General features: G+C 37.2%; 1 protein-coding gene across 1 annotated transcript; it reads right to left on the reverse strand.

The window, feature by feature from the left end:
* Positions 1–16,815: 16,815 nt before the first annotated feature.
* On the reverse strand, positions 16,816–17,872 carry LOC131013593 (disease resistance protein Pik-1-like). Its single transcript, XM_057941719.1, has one exon. It carries the CDS (start codon positions 17,397–17,399, stop codon positions 17,058–17,060), a length of 342 nt encoding a protein of 113 aa, XP_057797702.1. The 5' UTR covers positions 17,400–17,872; the 3' UTR covers positions 16,816–17,057.
* Between the last annotated feature and the right edge of the window lie 1,939 nt (positions 17,873–19,811).

The raw sequence follows: 19,811 nt of genomic DNA on the forward strand, positions 1-19,811 counted from the left end.
TCACGAGTACTCTTTTTCCTTCTAAGGTCTCTTCCTCTTAGAAGGTTTTAATGAGGCTCGGTTTTTTGTTTGCTCTCTTTTGCGCTTTCTTGGATGTTTTGTACTCTTTTTCTTTTCCTTTAATACAAGCCTTATTATCATCATATTTAAATTACAATAGCACTACACACACTCTTACTTTACTTTTTTCTTTTTTCTTTTTTGAAATTATAAGAGGTATCTGATTGATTTACTTTATTGCTCGATTCTAACTCTCTATTATCGCTATACTCTCTACTTGTTTATTTGTTATCATGTATGGATTTTGTGGTAACCGTGGCAAGTCTATCAATATCGACTCTGATGATTAAATAAGTATCATTTTTTAATTTTTACATCTAATATTTTATATTAAGCATTAGATTAATTAAAAGTACAGAGAAGTGAAATGATAAGTATAACTTTTTCTTTTCTTTTTTATCAGGAAATGGAGAAATCATATAAATAACCGAAGGCACCAGAGGTGCCAAAAAACAAGGCAAGTCAACAAAAAGGGGAAAGAAAACACCAGCAGAGAAAGAAAAAGAAACGATGAAAAACAACTACAAGCCAGGATCGAAAGTCAGGAGAGAATGAGATCGGATTGTAAGCCTGTTGTCATCCCCAAAGCCTTGATTTAATCTCTGCAACTAACTTTTCTTTTACCCAGCTATCTTGGTTAAATATGCTTACATTCATTCCTTTCCAAATACACCGGAGAGGAATTTAACCTCCTTCTTGCATCCGAGATTTGTGAAGATTAAAAGATGGTCTTTCGCATTGGATGGAAGTGCCGACTGCTTGCCGATCCAAAGGAGCAATTCATAACTTCTAATATTGAATCAAAATACATTTCACAAATTTTTGGAAAAATATCTTATTATACTAATTTTCATAAGAAAATGAAGTTGAAAATCAAATAACGAGATAAATTTTCATAAAATCAAGCGAACACATTATTTTCGGGTCAGCCCTATAGAGTTTCGAGTTAATTTCGGGCCGACCCTATCGGGTGTCGGGCTAATCGGGTTGTAATTTTTATCAGGTTGAAAATTTTCACCTCTAACCCTCTCGGATTGGCGGCTTAATCGGGCCAACCCACGAATTTTTTGCTAGATTGACATCCCTATCCACCAAATGACTCCCGACTAAACCGGCACCGCTGATGACGACAATCCTCTGCCTTCGGCATAGGGTTGTAAACGAATCGAATAGAAGCGAATATCATTATATTCGATTTGTATTCATGAAATTATTCACGATTCGAATACTTTTCGAATAATAAATTTGATTCGTATTCGAATTATTCGCATTTGATTCGAATATTCGATTCAATTCAAAATTTTAAAAAATATATTTAAAATAATATTCTAATCATTTTTGTTTTTTGTTTAATTTATTTAATTACTCCCTTCGTCCCACTAAAAAAATTATTTTCATCCGAAGATGATTTTGAGTTTCCTTAAAGTTGCCTTCAAGGAAATGGATACTCAGTTCACTAAACTCGGTCATTCCAATAACTCTTGGAATGACTACATTATTCTTCGTCGCATTGGTGTGGCGACTCGGGCTCGGCCTCCTCCGACGATGATTGAAGTTCATTGGTGGCCACCGGTGAGCAGCTGGATTAAAGTTAACACGGATGGCTCGGCGACGGGTGCCCCGGGCATTATCGCTGCGGGCGGGGTGTTTAGAGATAATTGGGGTTGGGTGAGAGGTTGTTTCCACTTTAAAAGGGGCAAAGGATTTGCTTTTGAAGCTGAACTCCTTGCTGTTATTCATGCTATTGACATAGCGCACCTTCGTGGCTGGCGGCAACTTTGGCTTGAAGCTGACTCGACTTATGTTGTTCGTCTTCTTCAGACTCGGTCGGTGGAAGTGCCTTGGCGCTTTCTGGCGGCTTGGAAAAATTCTTTAAGGCTTCTTGATGACTTCCGTTTTCAAGTCTCTCATATTTATCGGGAAGGAAACAAGCCGGCGGATTTGATGGCCAACTTGGAGCGTAACGAAGGTTGGTGGCCTTACGCTCTGGATAAGATTAAACTTGCGGTGTCACTTGATATGGCAACGCATAGCTCACTTCGAATTAAGTTATGAGACCTGAACTGAGCTTGGTCTGGGCGGAGTTATTCGCGGAGTTCCCAGAGTTGCACGGGTTCTTGCGCTGGAGAACAGAGTAGAGCAATCTTCATGCGGCGATCAGAGCAGAGTTGGGGTTTGCAGAGCGGAGTGGGTTCGTGCTCTGGAGGCCAGAGCAGAGCTGTTCGCAAGCAGAGTCAGAGCAGAGCAGTCTTCATGAGGCGACCAGAGCAGAGCTGGTTCCTGAGCAGAGAGGTTTGCTGTCACGACCGGCCTTAATTAAGGATAATTAATCCGGGAAAACCATGACTGGGGAAGGGAAATTAAGAAGCGGGTTTAGAAAGGGGTGCATAAAAGAATACTCAAAGAGCTTGAATACGCGTGAAATATTCCTTAAAAAGGAAAAAGGCATAGTTCGCATAAAAAGGGTACTCAAAGAACTTGTATACGCGTTATATTCCTTAAAAGGAAAAAGGCATCATTAGGGGCTTGGCTAAAACATTATCAGAGTTTGCAACGGAAGGCGTAACTGAAATAATCAGTGTTTACAGCGGAAAGCATAACTGTGATACATGTATGAAGACATGTATCCTTTCTGAGCCTACTTTAAGTTCGACAAAAACTCCACTCAGCAACACTTCATCGCCCATCACAGCTCAACCTGCACAATCATAAACATCGAAGGGCTAAGTACAAAAGTACTTAGTGGGCAGTTGCCAAGCATATAACATAACATCAACAACAAAACACAACTTCGCATAAGAGGCATAAGTTTCTTTCAAATCCTTTGCTCATTAAACATTTCCATATTCATAAACAGCATGAGCGCATTCTTCATCATTAACAATCATAAACACGCATCGTGTCGTGGAGAAGGCCTTCCCCAACGAACACGGGCATCGCGCCGTGAGAGGGGGCCTCCCTCAGCGGTCACGGCATCGTACTATTGAGGGAGGCCTCCCCCAATAGACGCTGTAACACTGGCATACTGGCATATTGGCATCGCGCCGCGAGAGAGGCCTCTCTCAGCGGACACGGGCATCGCGCCGTGAGGAAGGCCCTCCTCAGTGGACACGGCATCGTACTGTTGAGGGAGGCCTCCCCCAACAGACGCAAGCATCAATCACAGGCATAAACTTATCAGCGTAAAGCATTCAAGCGTAAATAAGCGTAATCAAGCGTAAATCATTTAGCGTAAAGCATAATAAAGCATACCATACTTGAAGATCCAATTTGCATTATAAAGCATAACACATGCATAGCATTTTATTTACGCGTAAGAAATTGCCCACCTGATAGCAAAGTTTTGCTAAGGTACTGTGACTCCTTGAATAGTTCTTACTCTCGTGCTTGACCTTAATCACGAGAATATAAAATAAGACATTGCCTCGAGGAAAATTCTTAATTAATGGGAAAGCGTAATTGTAACTATGCATGAATCTTGTATGCATGAACTAATCTTCTGAGCGATAGTCGGAAATTCTACTATTAATCCTCGTTAATAGATTTAGCTAATTCTCGTCTAGCGTGTTCGAATAAAGTTGTGATCCTTCTTTTCCCATCGGAAAATTCTCATTGTAAAATAAATCCCGCCTTGTATTTGATCAAAATAAAAGAACTAACTCGGCTTCAATCGAGGTGTGACCTTGTAGAAATTATCGGGCTTTTCGATAGAAATATCATTACTAATGTAGCCTCAAATAATTAATAGGCTCAAAAGAGAGTAGCCAATTAATTAAATAAAACAGTGGCTAATGAAATAAACAGTAATGGCTTGCTTTAAATTCTGAAGTCCAAAAACAATATTTAATAAACTAGGCGGCTCATTTGTTGAATAAGAATCGGCTCACCCACTAATAAATAATTGGGCTCAAATAAATAAATCATGTAAGGCCCAACTAAATAAAATTTCAGTCCATAATTTAAAATTAGCCCAAGAATAGAATGAATTATTCTGAGCTTAAAATTAAATAAAACTCGGCCCAGCTGATATGGTACAGCAGCCCAAAGGATTAAAAGACAAAGCCCAATTCCTGAAATGAACTCGGCCCAACAATATATGTATAGGATTTGGAAATAGAAGTCCATCAACAACTATATCTCAGCCCAATAGTTAAATAAATCGGCCCAAAACTTTAAAATAATTCGAGCCCAATCAGTAATTAAAGGAAAAAGGCCCAAATAAATAAAAAGACTGGCCCAGTTCGAATTTAACATAGGGAAGCCCAAATCTTGGCTTGCAATACTTAAAATTGTGAGGCCCAAAATAATTAAAATTGGAAGCCCAATTAAAAAAAAACAAGCCCAAAATTCGGCCCACATAAAAGTAGAGGAAAGCCCAAACAATTAAAATTTTAAAGCCCAACTCTCTCTCTTTCTCTCACAAACTATCGGACTCTCTCTCTCTCAAAACAATTCACGCCTTTCTCTCTCTTTTCTCTCTCTCAAGGAGCTGCTCGCCCCTTTTCGAACTCTGCGTTCGATCGGCCCTCCCAAAAATCGGCCGGCTTCTTCTTCCTCAGCCGTTCAGCCATCACTGCTCCAGTCAGCTTCGACCGGCGACGAGTCTTACCCCGGCGTCGGCCTTCTTCCCTGTACTTCTGCTGAATACGCCCAAGGGGAAAAAAATAGGCGAGCCCAAGTCTTTAATTACCAGGTCGCCGCTGCATCTTCATCGGAATCCGGCGAGCGGTCGCCTCCTGGAAGCAGCGCCGTTCGTCTCCCATCCTCATAAATCCCTCTCTGACGTCGAGCCCTAGATTTCAGAGAAGGGAAAATCGCCACGGTGAAGCGACCGCCGCTCCGGCCCTGGTACCGGTCGGACTTCGTCCCCTCCGGTTCGGTAACGCCGTAGCTGTCATTCCTGGGTCTCAAAGAGGTCGTGTGTGTTCGTCCCTGTCACAGTTATCGCCGTCTAAGTCTCTACCGAACGAGGCAATCGGCCCTCCTCCTTTTAAAAGCTAAGTTCCACTTTCCTCTTCTTCTCTAGTTTCTAGTTGTTAAGGGGAAAGATTCTCAAGCTTCCTGTTCTGAAACTTCAGCCCGCCTCTGCCTTCCTCCATCTCCGGCGAGTCAGACGCCGTCGGCCACCGGTCTCACCTGCTGCCGTTGCTCTGATGCAGACGAGATAATCGAGAGTTCGCCGTTTTTGTTATCGGTGTTCGTCACGGCAGCAGGGGTTCGCCGTTTCCTTGGTTCGTCCGAACCGGCAGCCGGCACTACATCTTAAAGCTAAGTCTTTGTTCTATCTTCCTCTTCTTCTTTGTATAAATCTTTATATAAACAATGGTTTGTGGTTTGAAGTTAAAGGGGTCTGTTCTGTGTTCCTATTTTGATAAAGTTAGAGATTAACTAGGAACTGTGGTTTGCTAATGTTATAAGAATTCTCATCGTCTGACTCATGTGAAGAAATGTAATTACATATGAACTGATTTCTGTGCTTGTGACTTTGCTAAGTCCATAACCTATACTCATTTATACATTCAATATTTCTACTTAATCATGCTTGGTGGATGAATTGCAAATGGAATTCGAATGAAGGGAGCTTAGTATATACCTGTAATTGCTTGTTGTTGGTGGCTGTTTGTTGCTATTGAATTTAATGAGGAGATAGCTGAAATTTTCAGATGCTTATTGACATATGCAGAGGAATCAAGAATGGACTGGTGGAAAAACTTAAACCAAACCTTACCTGTTCGAAGTTTGGCAGCAGTAATTGAATTCTCCTCCCTTTGGTGGTTGAAGGAACTAGTAGTCTTAAAGAATTGAAGATGGTGGGGAGCAAAGAGTGGTGGGAAGTTTGGTGGAGTGGATGGTGCTGTCGTAGGGTGGCTTAAAAAAAAAACTCTCTAGGTGGTAAAATTGCTGTAAAGCTATTCTGCACACACCTAGTACACGTTTGGTTTGCCTTCTTGATGAAGTAGGTATGAAATAGGGATGTAGGGAATAATAAGTTGTAAAGTTGTGATGTAATTATTATAAAATCCTCATTCTGTATTTGTAATACTAATTTCGGGTTCCCATATAACGAAGCTTCGTTATAACTCTCTACGAATTACATATTATATAACTCGTTTTATAAGTCGAAAATTAATCACGACTTCAAGTAAATAATAGAAATAATATTTCTATTGCACTTAATAAATAACATGACTTTGCTAAGTCAGTTATAATCTGAAATAATAATTATTGATTGCTCAATAATCCTCATCGCGTTTTTCTCATACGTTATAAAAGTATAAGGCTAAAATAATAACTTCGTTTCTGATAAAAAAAATCAGGACCATAAACTGGATTCATATATATAACTGGCAGCTGGGTTTCATTTACTGAAAGATGCGATATTAACTATCGCGATACCATATTAAATAAAAATAAAAATGCGGGTCATTACATTTGCAGAGCAGAGCCGGGTTCGTGTTCTGGAGGCCAGAGCAGAGCTATCCATAAGCAGAACCAGAGCAGAGCAGTCTTCATGCGGCGACTAGAGCAGAGCTGGTGCCTGAGCAGAGTGGTTGGCAGAGCAGAGCAGGTTCGTGATTTAGAGGCCAGAGCAGAGCTATACACTAGCAGACACCAGAGCAGAACACTCTTCATGCGGCGACCAAAGCAGAGTGGTTTGCAGAGCAGAGCAGGGTTGGTGCTCTGGAGACTAGAGCAGAGTTGTCTTCAAGCAGAGACCAGAGCAGAGCAGTCTTCATGCGGCAGAGCAGAGCTAGTTACAGAGTAGTGTTGTCCTCAGAGCTGACTTGCTTTCAGGGCTTCAGAGTATGTCACCTCTTTCAGCTACCAGAACTGACCTGGATCTAGAGCTGGGAGTTTGCCTGAGCAGAGCGGGAGTGAGCTCTGTTGACCAGAGCAGAGCTGACTTTTAGCAACGTCCAGAGTAGAGCTGGCCCCAGAGCAAAGTTGTTTCCTTGTCTTAGTGCAGGCTTCTTTCGCCACAGCGAAGATGGTAAGGTGTTTGCGGCGACGGCGTATTATCGGCCGTTAAATACCTTTGCTTCTTCCTTTGGCTTTTCTTTCTTCAGTGTGTGTTTTTGAGGTTGTTAGTTTCTGGCGACGGCGTCTCTCCGGCCGAAACTTTGTCTTTTGTTTTTCCCTTCGGGGTAATCCCGGCAGTACGGTGCTTCCGGCTATGGCGTATCACCGGCCGGGTAGCTATCGTTTCTGCGTTCTTTTTGGGGACTATGGGGTTGTTGGTTGTGGGATGCTTACGGCGACGGCGTATAACCGGCCGTGGAGCGTTCCTTTTTTGGTTCTGAGTTCGTTTGAGGTTGGCAGTTAGGCAACGGCGTCTAACCGGCCTTCTGCCTTTCGTGTTTTTTTGGGTTTTGTTCTTCGTTGGGTTAGAGCCGAGATTGTTTGGGGACGATGGTTAGGCCAGAGTTCCGGAAACTCTCTCTTTCGCTCTTTCCCTCTTGCTTTTCATCTTGTAGACGAGTACTCTTTTTCCTTTTTACGGTTTTTCCCTTTGGGTTTTCCGTAAAAAGGTTTTAATGAGGCTCGACCCTTAGTCTGCTTTTCTTGTGCTTTCAATTCTTTAGGTTTTTTCTTCTGTTTAATAAATCGCAGTTTAATAATAATAAGTGACTCAAAACTTTTCGTCATGAGAATTAAGGAAAATGTGTAAATTGGTTAAAAGTGGTGGATCTACACTTTTTAAATAGTTAAAATTTTCCATTTATGGAAACAAGCCACTTATAGTGGGACGGCCCAAAATGGAATACAAGTCACGTTTAGTGGGACGGATGGAGTATAATTTATTAGCTTATCTATTTACTTATACATAAGGTTTAGGTTGGTTGATGTTATACGTTTCTTTCATTAGTTATCTCTATTCAATTATAATTAGATTAGATAATTATAAATAACATATTATATATATATATATATATATTATAAATATTTAATCGAATCGAATACTTACAAATATCGAATCGAATATCAAAATTTTCAATTTGTATTTGGTAACTAATCGAATCAAAAATATTATTTGTATTTGGATTCGATTCGTAAATTTTCGAATACGAATATCAAAATTCGAACACGAATACCGAATCGAACAAAATTATTTGATTCGTATACAACCCTAGTGCCCACACCTACCTAACATATTTCAGTTAGAATGAACACGTCAATATTAAGATTCAGAAACCAAGTTAAAGAATTTAAGAAATCAAATTACATATCTATGGCATTCAATGATGAAAAGAGTGAAGTAGGCATAATGAGAGAAGTGAATATCTTCGATAAATAAAGTTGAACTTGTGTTCTTCCAATTTCCATCCTCATCTAGCTCTTCCAATTTTTTTCTCCAAGAGCTTTACTTTAGGAAATGAGACATTTGAGATCTACTACAAAAAAATGCATAGAAATTATTTAAGTAGTGTATTTTATCGGCATTGGATTATATTACTTGCCTTCAAGAGATTGATCGAAAAAAATAGATGGATTGGATTGGAAGGAAAATTCTTGAATATAAAATAAATATGAGATGGAGATGGCGGTTTCTGTACCGATTGGCTAAGAAAGGGGGAAAATTGGTGGTTGTTCTATAAAGCGTTGCAAGGCGGTGGTCGTTGGCTAGTTGCACGACTCGACATTGTGGGAGATGAAATCAAATGGAAAAGTGGCTCTAACGGAGGCGACGTTTCTTCTGTAGATGACGGACAACGGGAGAGTGGCTAGTGAAAGATGACAGTGGTTCTGCTCGCTGAATGAGAAGCGGTTGCATTTTGAGAAAAGAGATAATGGGTAAGAAGCGGCAGTTACCCAAAACTTGTGAGAGAATGGATTATTTGATAACATTATTAATTAGTCAGACTTTGTTAGAAATAAAAACTGATTTTGGCCATGATTATATCTAAGTTAATCACTTTTATTTAAATTATGCAGAAGAAAATGGCGGTAAAATATTACCATTAAAACTCTTATTTCATACTCCCTCCGTTCGTGATATCATTTCCACTTTGTGGATGGCATGAGTTTTAAGAAAATTGTGGATGGTAGTTGATAATAGTGATATCGTTGTGAGTAGAGTATGAGTCCCACTATTATTGTGAGTAGAAATTTGTGGACCCTACTGCTATAAATGAAAGTGGAAACGATATTGTGGACGGATGGAACATAATTTATAGATTTACCATTGCTCATAGAGGACATGTCCGGGACATTAAATTGAACATTAAATTTCTAATGATAGTTTAGTTAGGAGAGTAGGCGGTCTTATTTAGTTAACATTTTGTAAATCAAGCTCTCGAAAGTATACATATGGTAGCAGTTGCGTATAATTTCAGTACATATTGGATGCAGAAAGGTAGAGCAAACCGACATAACACCCATAATTTGTGAACACATACGTATATATAGTCTGCCAGTATCTCGAAAATTATAAAGGTTGAGGGTAATGAAAAAATGGCAAAGGTATAACAACAAAAAAGTCAAATGCATAATGTACGATAATATAGTCATAAATGGTGTGTTTTTTTTTTTTTTTTTTTTTTTTTTTTTTTTTTTTTTTTGATCGGACAAAGTCATGTTAGATGTTAGTAGTTAGTTCCTCATCCACTCCAAGAACCACCTTATCTCTCCATTCACCAAAATCCACCTTATATCTCCAATCTCCAATTCGCTCCCAAGAGGGATCGAACCCGGGTCACTTCACTTAAGTGAGGACCCGGTGGCCAGTGGGCTAAGCCCCCTGGTTATAAATGGTGTGTAACATGTATAATGTACGATAATATAGTCTAAAAAAAGTCAACTCAACTAGAGGTGCCATGGTTTCAGTTCCGGTTCCAACCGAAATCGAACTGGTAGTCATCGGTTTTGGAATTCGGAACCAGAACCGAATCGTGAAAGCTCCCTCACGATCTTTCACGGTTCCGATTCGAACCGTGAATCGGCGGTTCCGATTCTGAACCATGTAATCATTTTTTTAATTATTATGTTCTAAAGTGTTGGTTTGAAATTTATAAAATGTACACAATTTTGAACTATTTCTTTAGGTTGTAAATGGTTGAAATATTTTACCATTTGATTAATTACATGTAAGAGTTTACCAGAGAGAAGGAAACTTGAGAGTAATAAGTATGGTTTCTATTTCTCAGAAGCGACCCTTTACAAGTTACAAAGAGGTGCTATTTATAGGATACAAAGGGGGAGAGGGGTATTTCAATCTTTTCCTAGATACATCGCGTACCCCCATGCATAAATAACAGATATTGCACCAGAGAACGACAGCTTGTCAGACTTTGTTGGGGAATTTGTATTTTTCTGACACGGGCGATAAGTTACAAGGATGCTCTGTTGACACACTAGACATTCCCTTGATACAATGAAACCCGTACACCTCTGGAAAAGTACCTCTTTTCAAGTACTTAACAGCCCTGTAAGTGATATTCTAAGAGTTTTATTACTACAACCCTGAAATTTGTATCCATCTACTTATTTATAGTTACAACCCTAGTAATGTTGCTTCACCCCGAGGTTCTTCCCGATCGTAGATACACACGTGTAACGATCCTAGCTAATACGTACTTTACTCCTCATCAATGTTAGAATGAGAGTTGACCATTTTATTCAGATTGTAAAGGGTTGAAGTTTACTATAATTTGATGTGGGAATAAGAATTTGAGATAGATAAAGTAAATGATATAAAAAAATGCACATGCTTCTCACGTTGAATCTATACTAAACTTCAACCATTTACAACCTAAATAAAATGATCAATCCTCATTCCTCATTCTCACATCTAATTCATACTCCCTTCGGCTTGTTTTCATTTTTCAGATGTCTCATTTATATAAGCTTATTTCCATAAAAGTAATGTCTTTTCACTCATTTACCATTATATCCCTATTTAATTCTCTAATTTACTTCAACTTTAATACATCATTAAATAATAAATATCGGTTTATTAAGAAATTTACTTATATATTTTTATTTTTAATGATTTTTCTTAATCCTTGTGAAAATCTCAATCAGCCTATATATATGGGACGGAGGGAGTACTAAATTTCAACCAGTTATAACATAAATAAATGATTTAACATTGTTTACATTTTATACAATACTTAAAAATATAGTAAAAAGAAATTAATAATAAAAAATGGAAGGTTCCACGGTTCGGAACCATGAACCGTCGGTTTGGAATAATTGGAACCGAAATCAAATCGTGGAGCCACAAATACGATTCCGGTTCGGAATCGTTGACGCCGGTTCGATTCCCGATTCTGATTTTTTGGACATCTCTAATCTCAGCAAAATAAATTGACATGTAAGCAATAATTTATATGTCACTGCAGGTGAGTAGATGGAGATTAATTCGCCAGTGTCAAAAATAAGAAAAAAACGCTACATTTATGTATTCGTGAACATAAAAAAAAATGCTAAATTTATGAAAATAATAAAAGTTTTATGTATTTACATGCAATTAATACTTAAAATTATTAGTACTATATTTCCTCAACGTGAAGAAGTGGTGTTGGGTGGCGAAATCTAACTTGCTGCCTTCCAGGAAGCGCGAGCTTGAGTGGTGTCACATTACAGGCTGCTGGCCAAGGAGGGTGATCAACGTTGGATCCCTCCACGGCAGGGGGTTTTTCATTTGGATGTAGACGTATCGGTTCACGATATTAGTGGTGCAGCAGGAGTCAGTTACTTGATCAAGGACTGGAAGGGCTGGATAGTGGCTTGCGGCGGCTCACCGCCTGGGACGAACGGAAACTATTTTGATGGATGAGTTGCATGTGATGCTCTTAGGCATTGAGTTTTGTATGGAGAATGATCTTGGTCCGATCGTGGTTTACTCTTATTCCATCCTGGTTGTGCACGTTGTTCATGAAGATTATAAAAAAATGAATTCGCTTAGTGATGATCTATTCAAGGCTTTCGTGCTTGCTAAGGAACGTATTGTTATTGATTTTCGGCATGTTCGCCATGAGGCGAATAGGGCTGCCCATTATTTAGCTAATGTAGCTGTTTGGTTTGATGATGTAATAATCTGGAAGCAAGGTTTTTCTCCTTGGCTTACAAATATTGTTCGCCGTGATTTAATATAAGTGTTCGAGTGTTTTTTCAAAAAAAAAAAAAAAACTAGGGGGGAACATATGCATTTGAGGATGATTAATTCCTTGTATAATCAATTAAGATACCAAAAATTAAATAATCCAAAATGTCAACACACATTATCCCTCAAAATTCTTCCTTGTATAATCAATTAAGATACCAAAAATTAAATAATCCAAAATGTCAACACACATTATCCCTCAAAATTGTGCCCCGTCCAATGCCAATATGACCATGCGTGATTATTTTAAAATCCGAGCTTCTAGATAACTTAAAATTTGAACTCTCAGAAACTATTTTAATAGAAGATTTACAAAAAATAGAAAAATAATAGTAGCTACAATGTAGATAAAATGGTAAAATTAACTAAATTATTTTTTATTTTGAAATCATTTTTTTAAATAAATCAAGTTTTATTTTATTTGATTAATTTAGTATTCATCGTGATAGGGCTTTATTGATGTACTATGTTTATTTCATTAATTCAGAAACAACTTACTTTTAAAATACAAGAAAAATGAGCGGACGTCCCCATGAGGACACAAATGGGTGCAACCTCCTGTGTGTGAACAGTGAGGTCCCGGGTTCAAACCCCACTGCTCCCCCTTCCCAACTTCCCCAAATCAAAAAAAAGAAAAATGAGCGGATCAAACTGAACATATCAAATTATAAACTACTCCCTCCGTCCACCAAAAATATGCCACAATTTCCTTTTTCGTCCGTCCACAAAAAATATGCCACATCCATTTTTAGTAGTAGGGTCCACACCATTCCACTCACATTTAAAGTGGGACCCTTACTCCACTACCAACTTCACTCACATTTTATTAAAACCCATGCCGAAAGTAAAGTGACATATTTTTGGTGGCCGGAGGGAGTATATATTATATTCAGGGCCGGATAAAGAGAATTGGGGGACATTAGGCGAAGGAAAAATCATTCATTTCATCTTTCTTGCTTTATTTATTGTAAAAATACTTATTTTTTTTTATAAGGAAAGGTATCATTTTATTGAGAAAGACGGCACCAGAAGTGCCTTTAGGAACCAAGAAAGAAACAAGGCCAAGAAGGGCATAACAGCAAACGAAAAAAAGTCACCAAAGGAAGAGAAAAGCTTGCAGCAAAAAATGACAGCAGGCGAAAGCCACTTCCCCAAAGAGCCACAGATCAGGTTCAGGAGAGATGGGTAACATCTGAAAACAGACTTCCGCCCCAGCAGCAAACCAAACTCACGGTCAAAAGATCAACAAGCTGCTGCTTCCAGGAAAGGTATGCATTCGTTCAACAGCAAGGCTTCAGACCAAAGGAAGCAAGAGGCAGAGAACCTCATGAGCGTAGGCTCTAGGGGTGGAGACCTACGTTCGAGAACCAGCTCCTGTAGTCCTCAGAAAGAGTTGCCACCTTGTAAACCGTCTTCCAACTCCACACTCTCGCTTTAATGTCCAACATCAGTTTATCTTTGTTCCACTTGGCCTGGCTGAATTTGCATTCATTCCTCCCCTTGCACATCGACCAGATAACACAAAGCCAAATACCAGAAAGTAATGGGATATCCTTCCTTTCTCCAAGGTTTCTGAACGCACGAAAGTGATCAGACGCCGAATGGTGAAGGGTCGATTGCTTCCCAATCCAAAGAAGAATGTCATACCATATCTCAGCCGAGACATGGCAAAGGAAAAAAAGATACTTATTAAATTTTTAGAATCAAGATGTTACAACAAATCACTTTCAATAGATAATGTGCTTAATCCATTCACTCTAATGGCGTATCTGGTAATCCATTCAATCTAATGGAGTATTAATTTTAATGATCTTTTATTGATATGTTATTATTTTTTAACGTTATATACTGGTTTTATTGTTTGTTATATACTAATTTTATTTTCTGTTAATATTATATACTGGTTTTTTTAATGTTAATGTGGAATTAATCTGAAGCAATTTTCGAGCAGTGTGAGTGTGGACAATTTTTGGAGTCGCGTAATTTGTAAAGCAGATTTAAAAAAATAAAAAAAAATTCAATTAGTGCTTGAGAGGATTCAAACTGCTGACCTCTCAAATATAAAAAAATGCACCTTACACTATGCTACTTCAATTTGTTATTCGAATAAATAACTAAATAGGAGTAATATTTATACGTAAGATATATAAACATATATATAGGGGTTTTATTTTCGTCGGGGGACACTGTCACACTGGCCAATCGGCTCTGACTTCTTCATTTAAATATTGTGTTTTGGAACAAAACATCGAACTTTTTTTTTTTTTTTTTTCATAATGCATTTATACATTCTTACTCCTTATGTATATGTATTTATTATATTAAGATTAAGAGTTGGAAGTGAAAAATGAAAAAATAGTTTAGCAATGGTGAATGACAAAATTATCATTTTAGTTTGGATTTTTATGAGGTAGTGTTTTTTATCCGTATCAACCCAATTCATTTAGCATGCACCACTCTTAAGAATATAAATATAATAAAATGCAGAAAAATTATAAATATATTTGAATTTGTAATTTCACGTAATTGTTAAAATATTATAATTATAAAATTATATTTTAAATATTTTATAGTTACAACAAACAACAATTTTTCTCAAATTTATATGCTATATACTACTAAAACGTTGCATATTACTAGTCGAAAATGACGTTATACTTACAGAAAGGATTAGTTGTCACTAAAATATTGAACTTTCACCAAATTTTGATTTTGTATTCAAATTTTAAAAGGTTGCGTGGTAATTACTGAAATTTCAACAAATTTTAATTTTACATACAAATTTTAAAAAGTACCGTCGTAATTATCGAACTATTGATTTAATCTGATTTAGCTACCAATCGAGATTCCAACCAAATTTACTACTAACATGACTAGCTGAATAATCTGATTTTGCATAATTTTAAATAGTGGTTGCGATGTTTCATTGCATACATTATTTTATGAGTGGATTTTTAAAATGGCCACTTTCATATTGTAAAGATAAAAAATGTCCACTAAAATAAAAAACTTAAAAAATGTCCACTGTTACCAAAATACCCTTCACATTAAAAATTTAAAAAATGTCCACTTTACATCACCCCTTTAAAAAATCCCGCAATTCACAACCAGTTCACACTGGTTGTGAATTGTTCACAACCAGAATTTTTTGTTTGTGAATTCACAACCAGTCGAATTCACAATCAAAATTTAATTCACAACCAGATTTTTTTGGTTGTGAATTCACAACCTAAATTTAATTCACAATAAGAATTTTTTGGTTGTGAATTCAAAACTAGTCGAATTCACAACGAAAATTTAATTCACAGCCAGATTTTTTTGGTTGTGAATTCACAACCTAAATTTAATTCACAATAAGAATTTTTTGATTGTGAATTCACAACTAGTCAAATTCACAACCAAAATTTAATTCACAATCAGAATTTTTTGGTTGTGTATTTACAACCAAAATTTAATACATAGCAAGAATTTTTTGGTTGTGAATTCACAACTAAAATGTAATTCACAACCACAATTTATTTTAGTTGTGAATTCAAGTAGTTGTGAATTTGAGTTTTAGTTGTGAATTCAAGAATATGAAGTTGTGAATTCGAGTTTTAGTTGTGAAATCAAGAATATGAAGTTGTGAATTCATAGATGTGGTCGTGAATTCAAGAATATTAAGTTGTGAATTCATATATGTGGCTGTGAATTCAAGAACATTAATCAATTTTTTATTTCTCGAAGTATTGAAAATGAACTTCTAATCCTAAAAGAATCACTAGATGAGAGAGAGCAATTGAAATCTATTTCAAAACTTAAAGAGAGAGAAATCAGATATTTAAAACATAAACAAATGTGAATTATTATTCACAAAAAAATAAAACTAAAAGCTTCACTAGGTCGGGTGGAAATTAAGACGTATGATACTCCAGTTCCAAGATCAATTTTCCATGGACAAAAGGTTCTCCTTCTGCAATTGCATATTTCTCTTGTTTCTGTTAAGCATGTTTGTCATTTCTTGTCTTGTTTATGGCTGTGACTTTAAACATGTTCGGTCTCATCAAAGTAGATCACATAGAAGTTGCCTGTATTAAAGATTCATCACCTACATCTTGATTTGATAATTTATTTTGCATCTCATTAATATCAAAGAAGATTAGCCCTTTGATGATGTAAACTGTGTGCCCCTGCCTTCTGCTCTGTGCCCCGTTTAGTTTATTTCACAAGCACACTTTGTTAGTTTGCCACTCCCAGTGACCTGTTGAGATCTTTTAGCTTTAATATTGATAAGAATTAATTCGTGAATAGCAAATGAAAGGTTGACAGTTGCTTTTGTAGTTTCAGGTTCGCCTTGTGTATACCAATACTAATTCCAGATTGAGACCAGAAATATTTTGTTGCTGATATAGAAGGACTAACTATCGTCGTGGCGTGAGGAAGCATGAGATATTACCCCAAAATGTGGATCTACCACCAGTATTGCCAAAGAAGAAAAAGAAGCCCTTTCCCATTCCTTTAAAGAAGATTCAGGAAGCAGCAAGAGAAGATAAGAGGCTTGCACAAATGGGCATTGAGAAACCCCTCGAGCCTCCAAGAAATGAACTCAAACTTAGGTCTTGAGCATTGACCATCATCTACATATACACCATTCATATATGATTAGAAACATGATTATTGTTTCTAGATTCATTCGTTCATGATTATTGATTCATCATATATTATATTTAGAGATTTCAACACCTACTTACAAACCCAAATATTATATTTTAGAGGCTAATTAAACACCTAATTTACAAACCCAAAATTATGAGCTCCCTTTACCACAACATATTACCACTTCTTCTTCTTCCTCTTAAAAAAATGGAACTCAAATTCCCCAGATATTCATCATCATCATCCACCCCTCAATTCACATAATCGTGCAGGTGTCGTTGGGCCTCGTTTCGTAAATCGGGTGGTAGCTGTTGGACCAGAGGGGCACCGACGGCGCCGGTGCCTCCATCTTAGCGGCGGGCTTCTCTTTCTTCTTGTCCTCGCCCACGCTCACAAGCTCCGCGTGACCCACGCCCTTCCTCAGCTGCCGCGTGAGCTCCACGGCGTCGATGCTCTCTCCCGCCACCACCACCTGATCCTTCGACGCCCCCGCCAGCACCGCCGATTCCACGCCCGATATCCCCACCGAAATTTTTAGGGCTTTGGATCGGGATTTCTCGTCGTTCATCGACACCCTCACCACAATCTTAATTTGCATCAAATCGAAATTAATTAAGCTGAATTGAAGCGATTTAATCAATTAAACCAAAATAGGAGTAAGGAAAAGGGAATTCTCCAGCTTTTGTAGTAAATTACCTTCATTTTGTCAATTGATGAATGTGATGCCGACGAAAGGAGTGAAATATTTTGCGAGGAGATGAAGATTCTGTGAGTAGTGTGAGTTGATTCGTCCCTTGCAAGGGTTTCCGTCGAATCCGAGAACACCGCTTCAGATCTAGGGTTTCCGCAGCAAAACCCCCTAGCTCCACCGCCAGAACCACCAGATCCTCACCAGCCTCCGCGCCACCCACCGCCGTCCGACCCCATCCTCTATTGCCCACGCCAGATCTGCCCAGCCGCTGCAACGACTCCGGCGAGGCGAATTGGAATTCAGGGGTGGGGCGAGTCAGCAGTGGCGGAGCAACGCTGCTGCGTGCGCGGCTCCCTCCGTCTCAGAACAGCAGTGTAGCGGTGGTGGAGCGGCGGCGAGGACGAGAAGGAGAGGAAGAGGGAGGGAGAGAGAGAGAGAGAGAGAGAGAGGGGAGAGAAAGATAGAAATGAGTGGCCATTTTTTCAAATTTTAAAGTAAGGGGTATTTCGGTCTTTTCAATCAAAAAGTGGACAGTTTTTATTATTTTTATCTTAGTGGACAATTTTTATCTTTACAATACGAAAGTGGATAGTTTTATATATTAACTCTTATTTTATTACCTCGTCGATTATGCCACGTCAATTATTCAGCTAGCCATGTTAGTATTAAATTTGACCAAAATCCCGATTGGTAGATCAATAATTCAATAATTATCACGCTATATTTTAAGTTTTGTATGCAAAATCAGAATGTGGTGAAAGTTCAACAATTATCATGCCATTTTTAAGGTTTGTATGCAAAATCAGAATTTGATAAAAAAATTAAAGATTTACATGCATACAAACGAGGGGATGTGAACTCATAAAAAAAAAAACACAAGAAAATGATGAATAGTGTGACTTTAACCATTTTCACTAACAAAAGTTGATGCTCTCCATAATATTATAGGCGATTAGTGTTGAATTTAGGAAGATCTTATCATTTAAAAGTTCATTATTTGCAATTCACCCTTATCAAAAGTAGTGTGAAAATTATAAATTCAGGTAAATATTTGTTATGTTTGGTAAGAAAGTCCATGAAATAATTATATCATAATATTTGAATAAGCAAAAAAAAGAAGAGAAGCATGCTTTGATATGAAGTGTGAATGATTTGGCGACTGGTGAAATGTTGAAAATTGCAAAACCAATGAATCACGCGGTTCCAACATTCTACCACTTCATTATTTATGGTTGCTAAAAAAGTCAATCACCAATCAAACTCGTCACTGTCAAATCCAGTTAAAGAAACCCCTATTTTTTGTATTGGAAAAATAAATATATACTACTACTATTTCATTCATCTATACCTAGTCATCCACGAATTTCAACCAAACTTGGTGGAAATTAAATCTAATCCTTTCTAAAGCATAGAGTAATAGTTTATAACTTTGTCTTTGTCTTTTTTCGTTTTTAATTGTGGTGAAAACATATTCACAATCATATATATCTATATACATGCTTCAAGTAAATTGTACTTATACATACATAATGATTTTGACCTAGAAAATAGTGACGTTAACACGAGCTTTCAATTAATATTATGCCTATATATCTCAAACTCGACTAATTAGATAAGTCAAACGGAACATATTCTATAAGTTCGACTCGTATTTGCTGTGATAAAGTTGGACTATAGTTCTTCTAAATACAAGATTTCGAATTGTATACTCGACAATTTTAAAATGAAAATCGAATAAAATCACATTAAAATATCTAAAAATTTCCAAACGAGATGAGTCAAAACGAGGTTATTGTCTACAATTATAATTATCCGATGCTTAAATAAATTAATATATATATAAATATATTAGCTCGAGATAGTGCTTAAGACTGAACAAAAAATTATTAATATATACTCATATCGAGAATTGTCCATAACTATTAATTAAGTTAGCATACATATCTTGGGAGCGAATTGGAGATTGGAGATATAAGGTGGATTTTGGTGAATGGAGAGATAAGGTGGTTCTTGGAGTGGATGAGAACTAACTACTAACATCTAACATGACTTTGCCCGATAAAAAAAAAAAAGAAGTTAGCATACATATCTTGAGATAGAATATATATATATATATATATATATAGTTAATCTACTGCAATCAATATTGAGACATAGTGATATTTCATACCTAAAGCAAAATAAATAAATAAACAAATATTTCACATTCACATTTTTCTAGAATTTTGAGACATCACTGTCTAATAACGACCATTTATATACTTATCCAGATAAAAAAAAAAAAAAACAATGATATATTGGTCCCATTATGCTTAATTA

The sequence above is a fragment of the Salvia miltiorrhiza genome, chromosome 2 (assembly GCF_028751815.1).
Source record: "Salvia miltiorrhiza cultivar Shanhuang (shh) chromosome 2, IMPLAD_Smil_shh, whole genome shotgun sequence".
In the NCBI taxonomy this organism is placed as follows: domain Eukaryota; kingdom Viridiplantae; phylum Streptophyta; class Magnoliopsida; order Lamiales; family Lamiaceae; genus Salvia; species Salvia miltiorrhiza.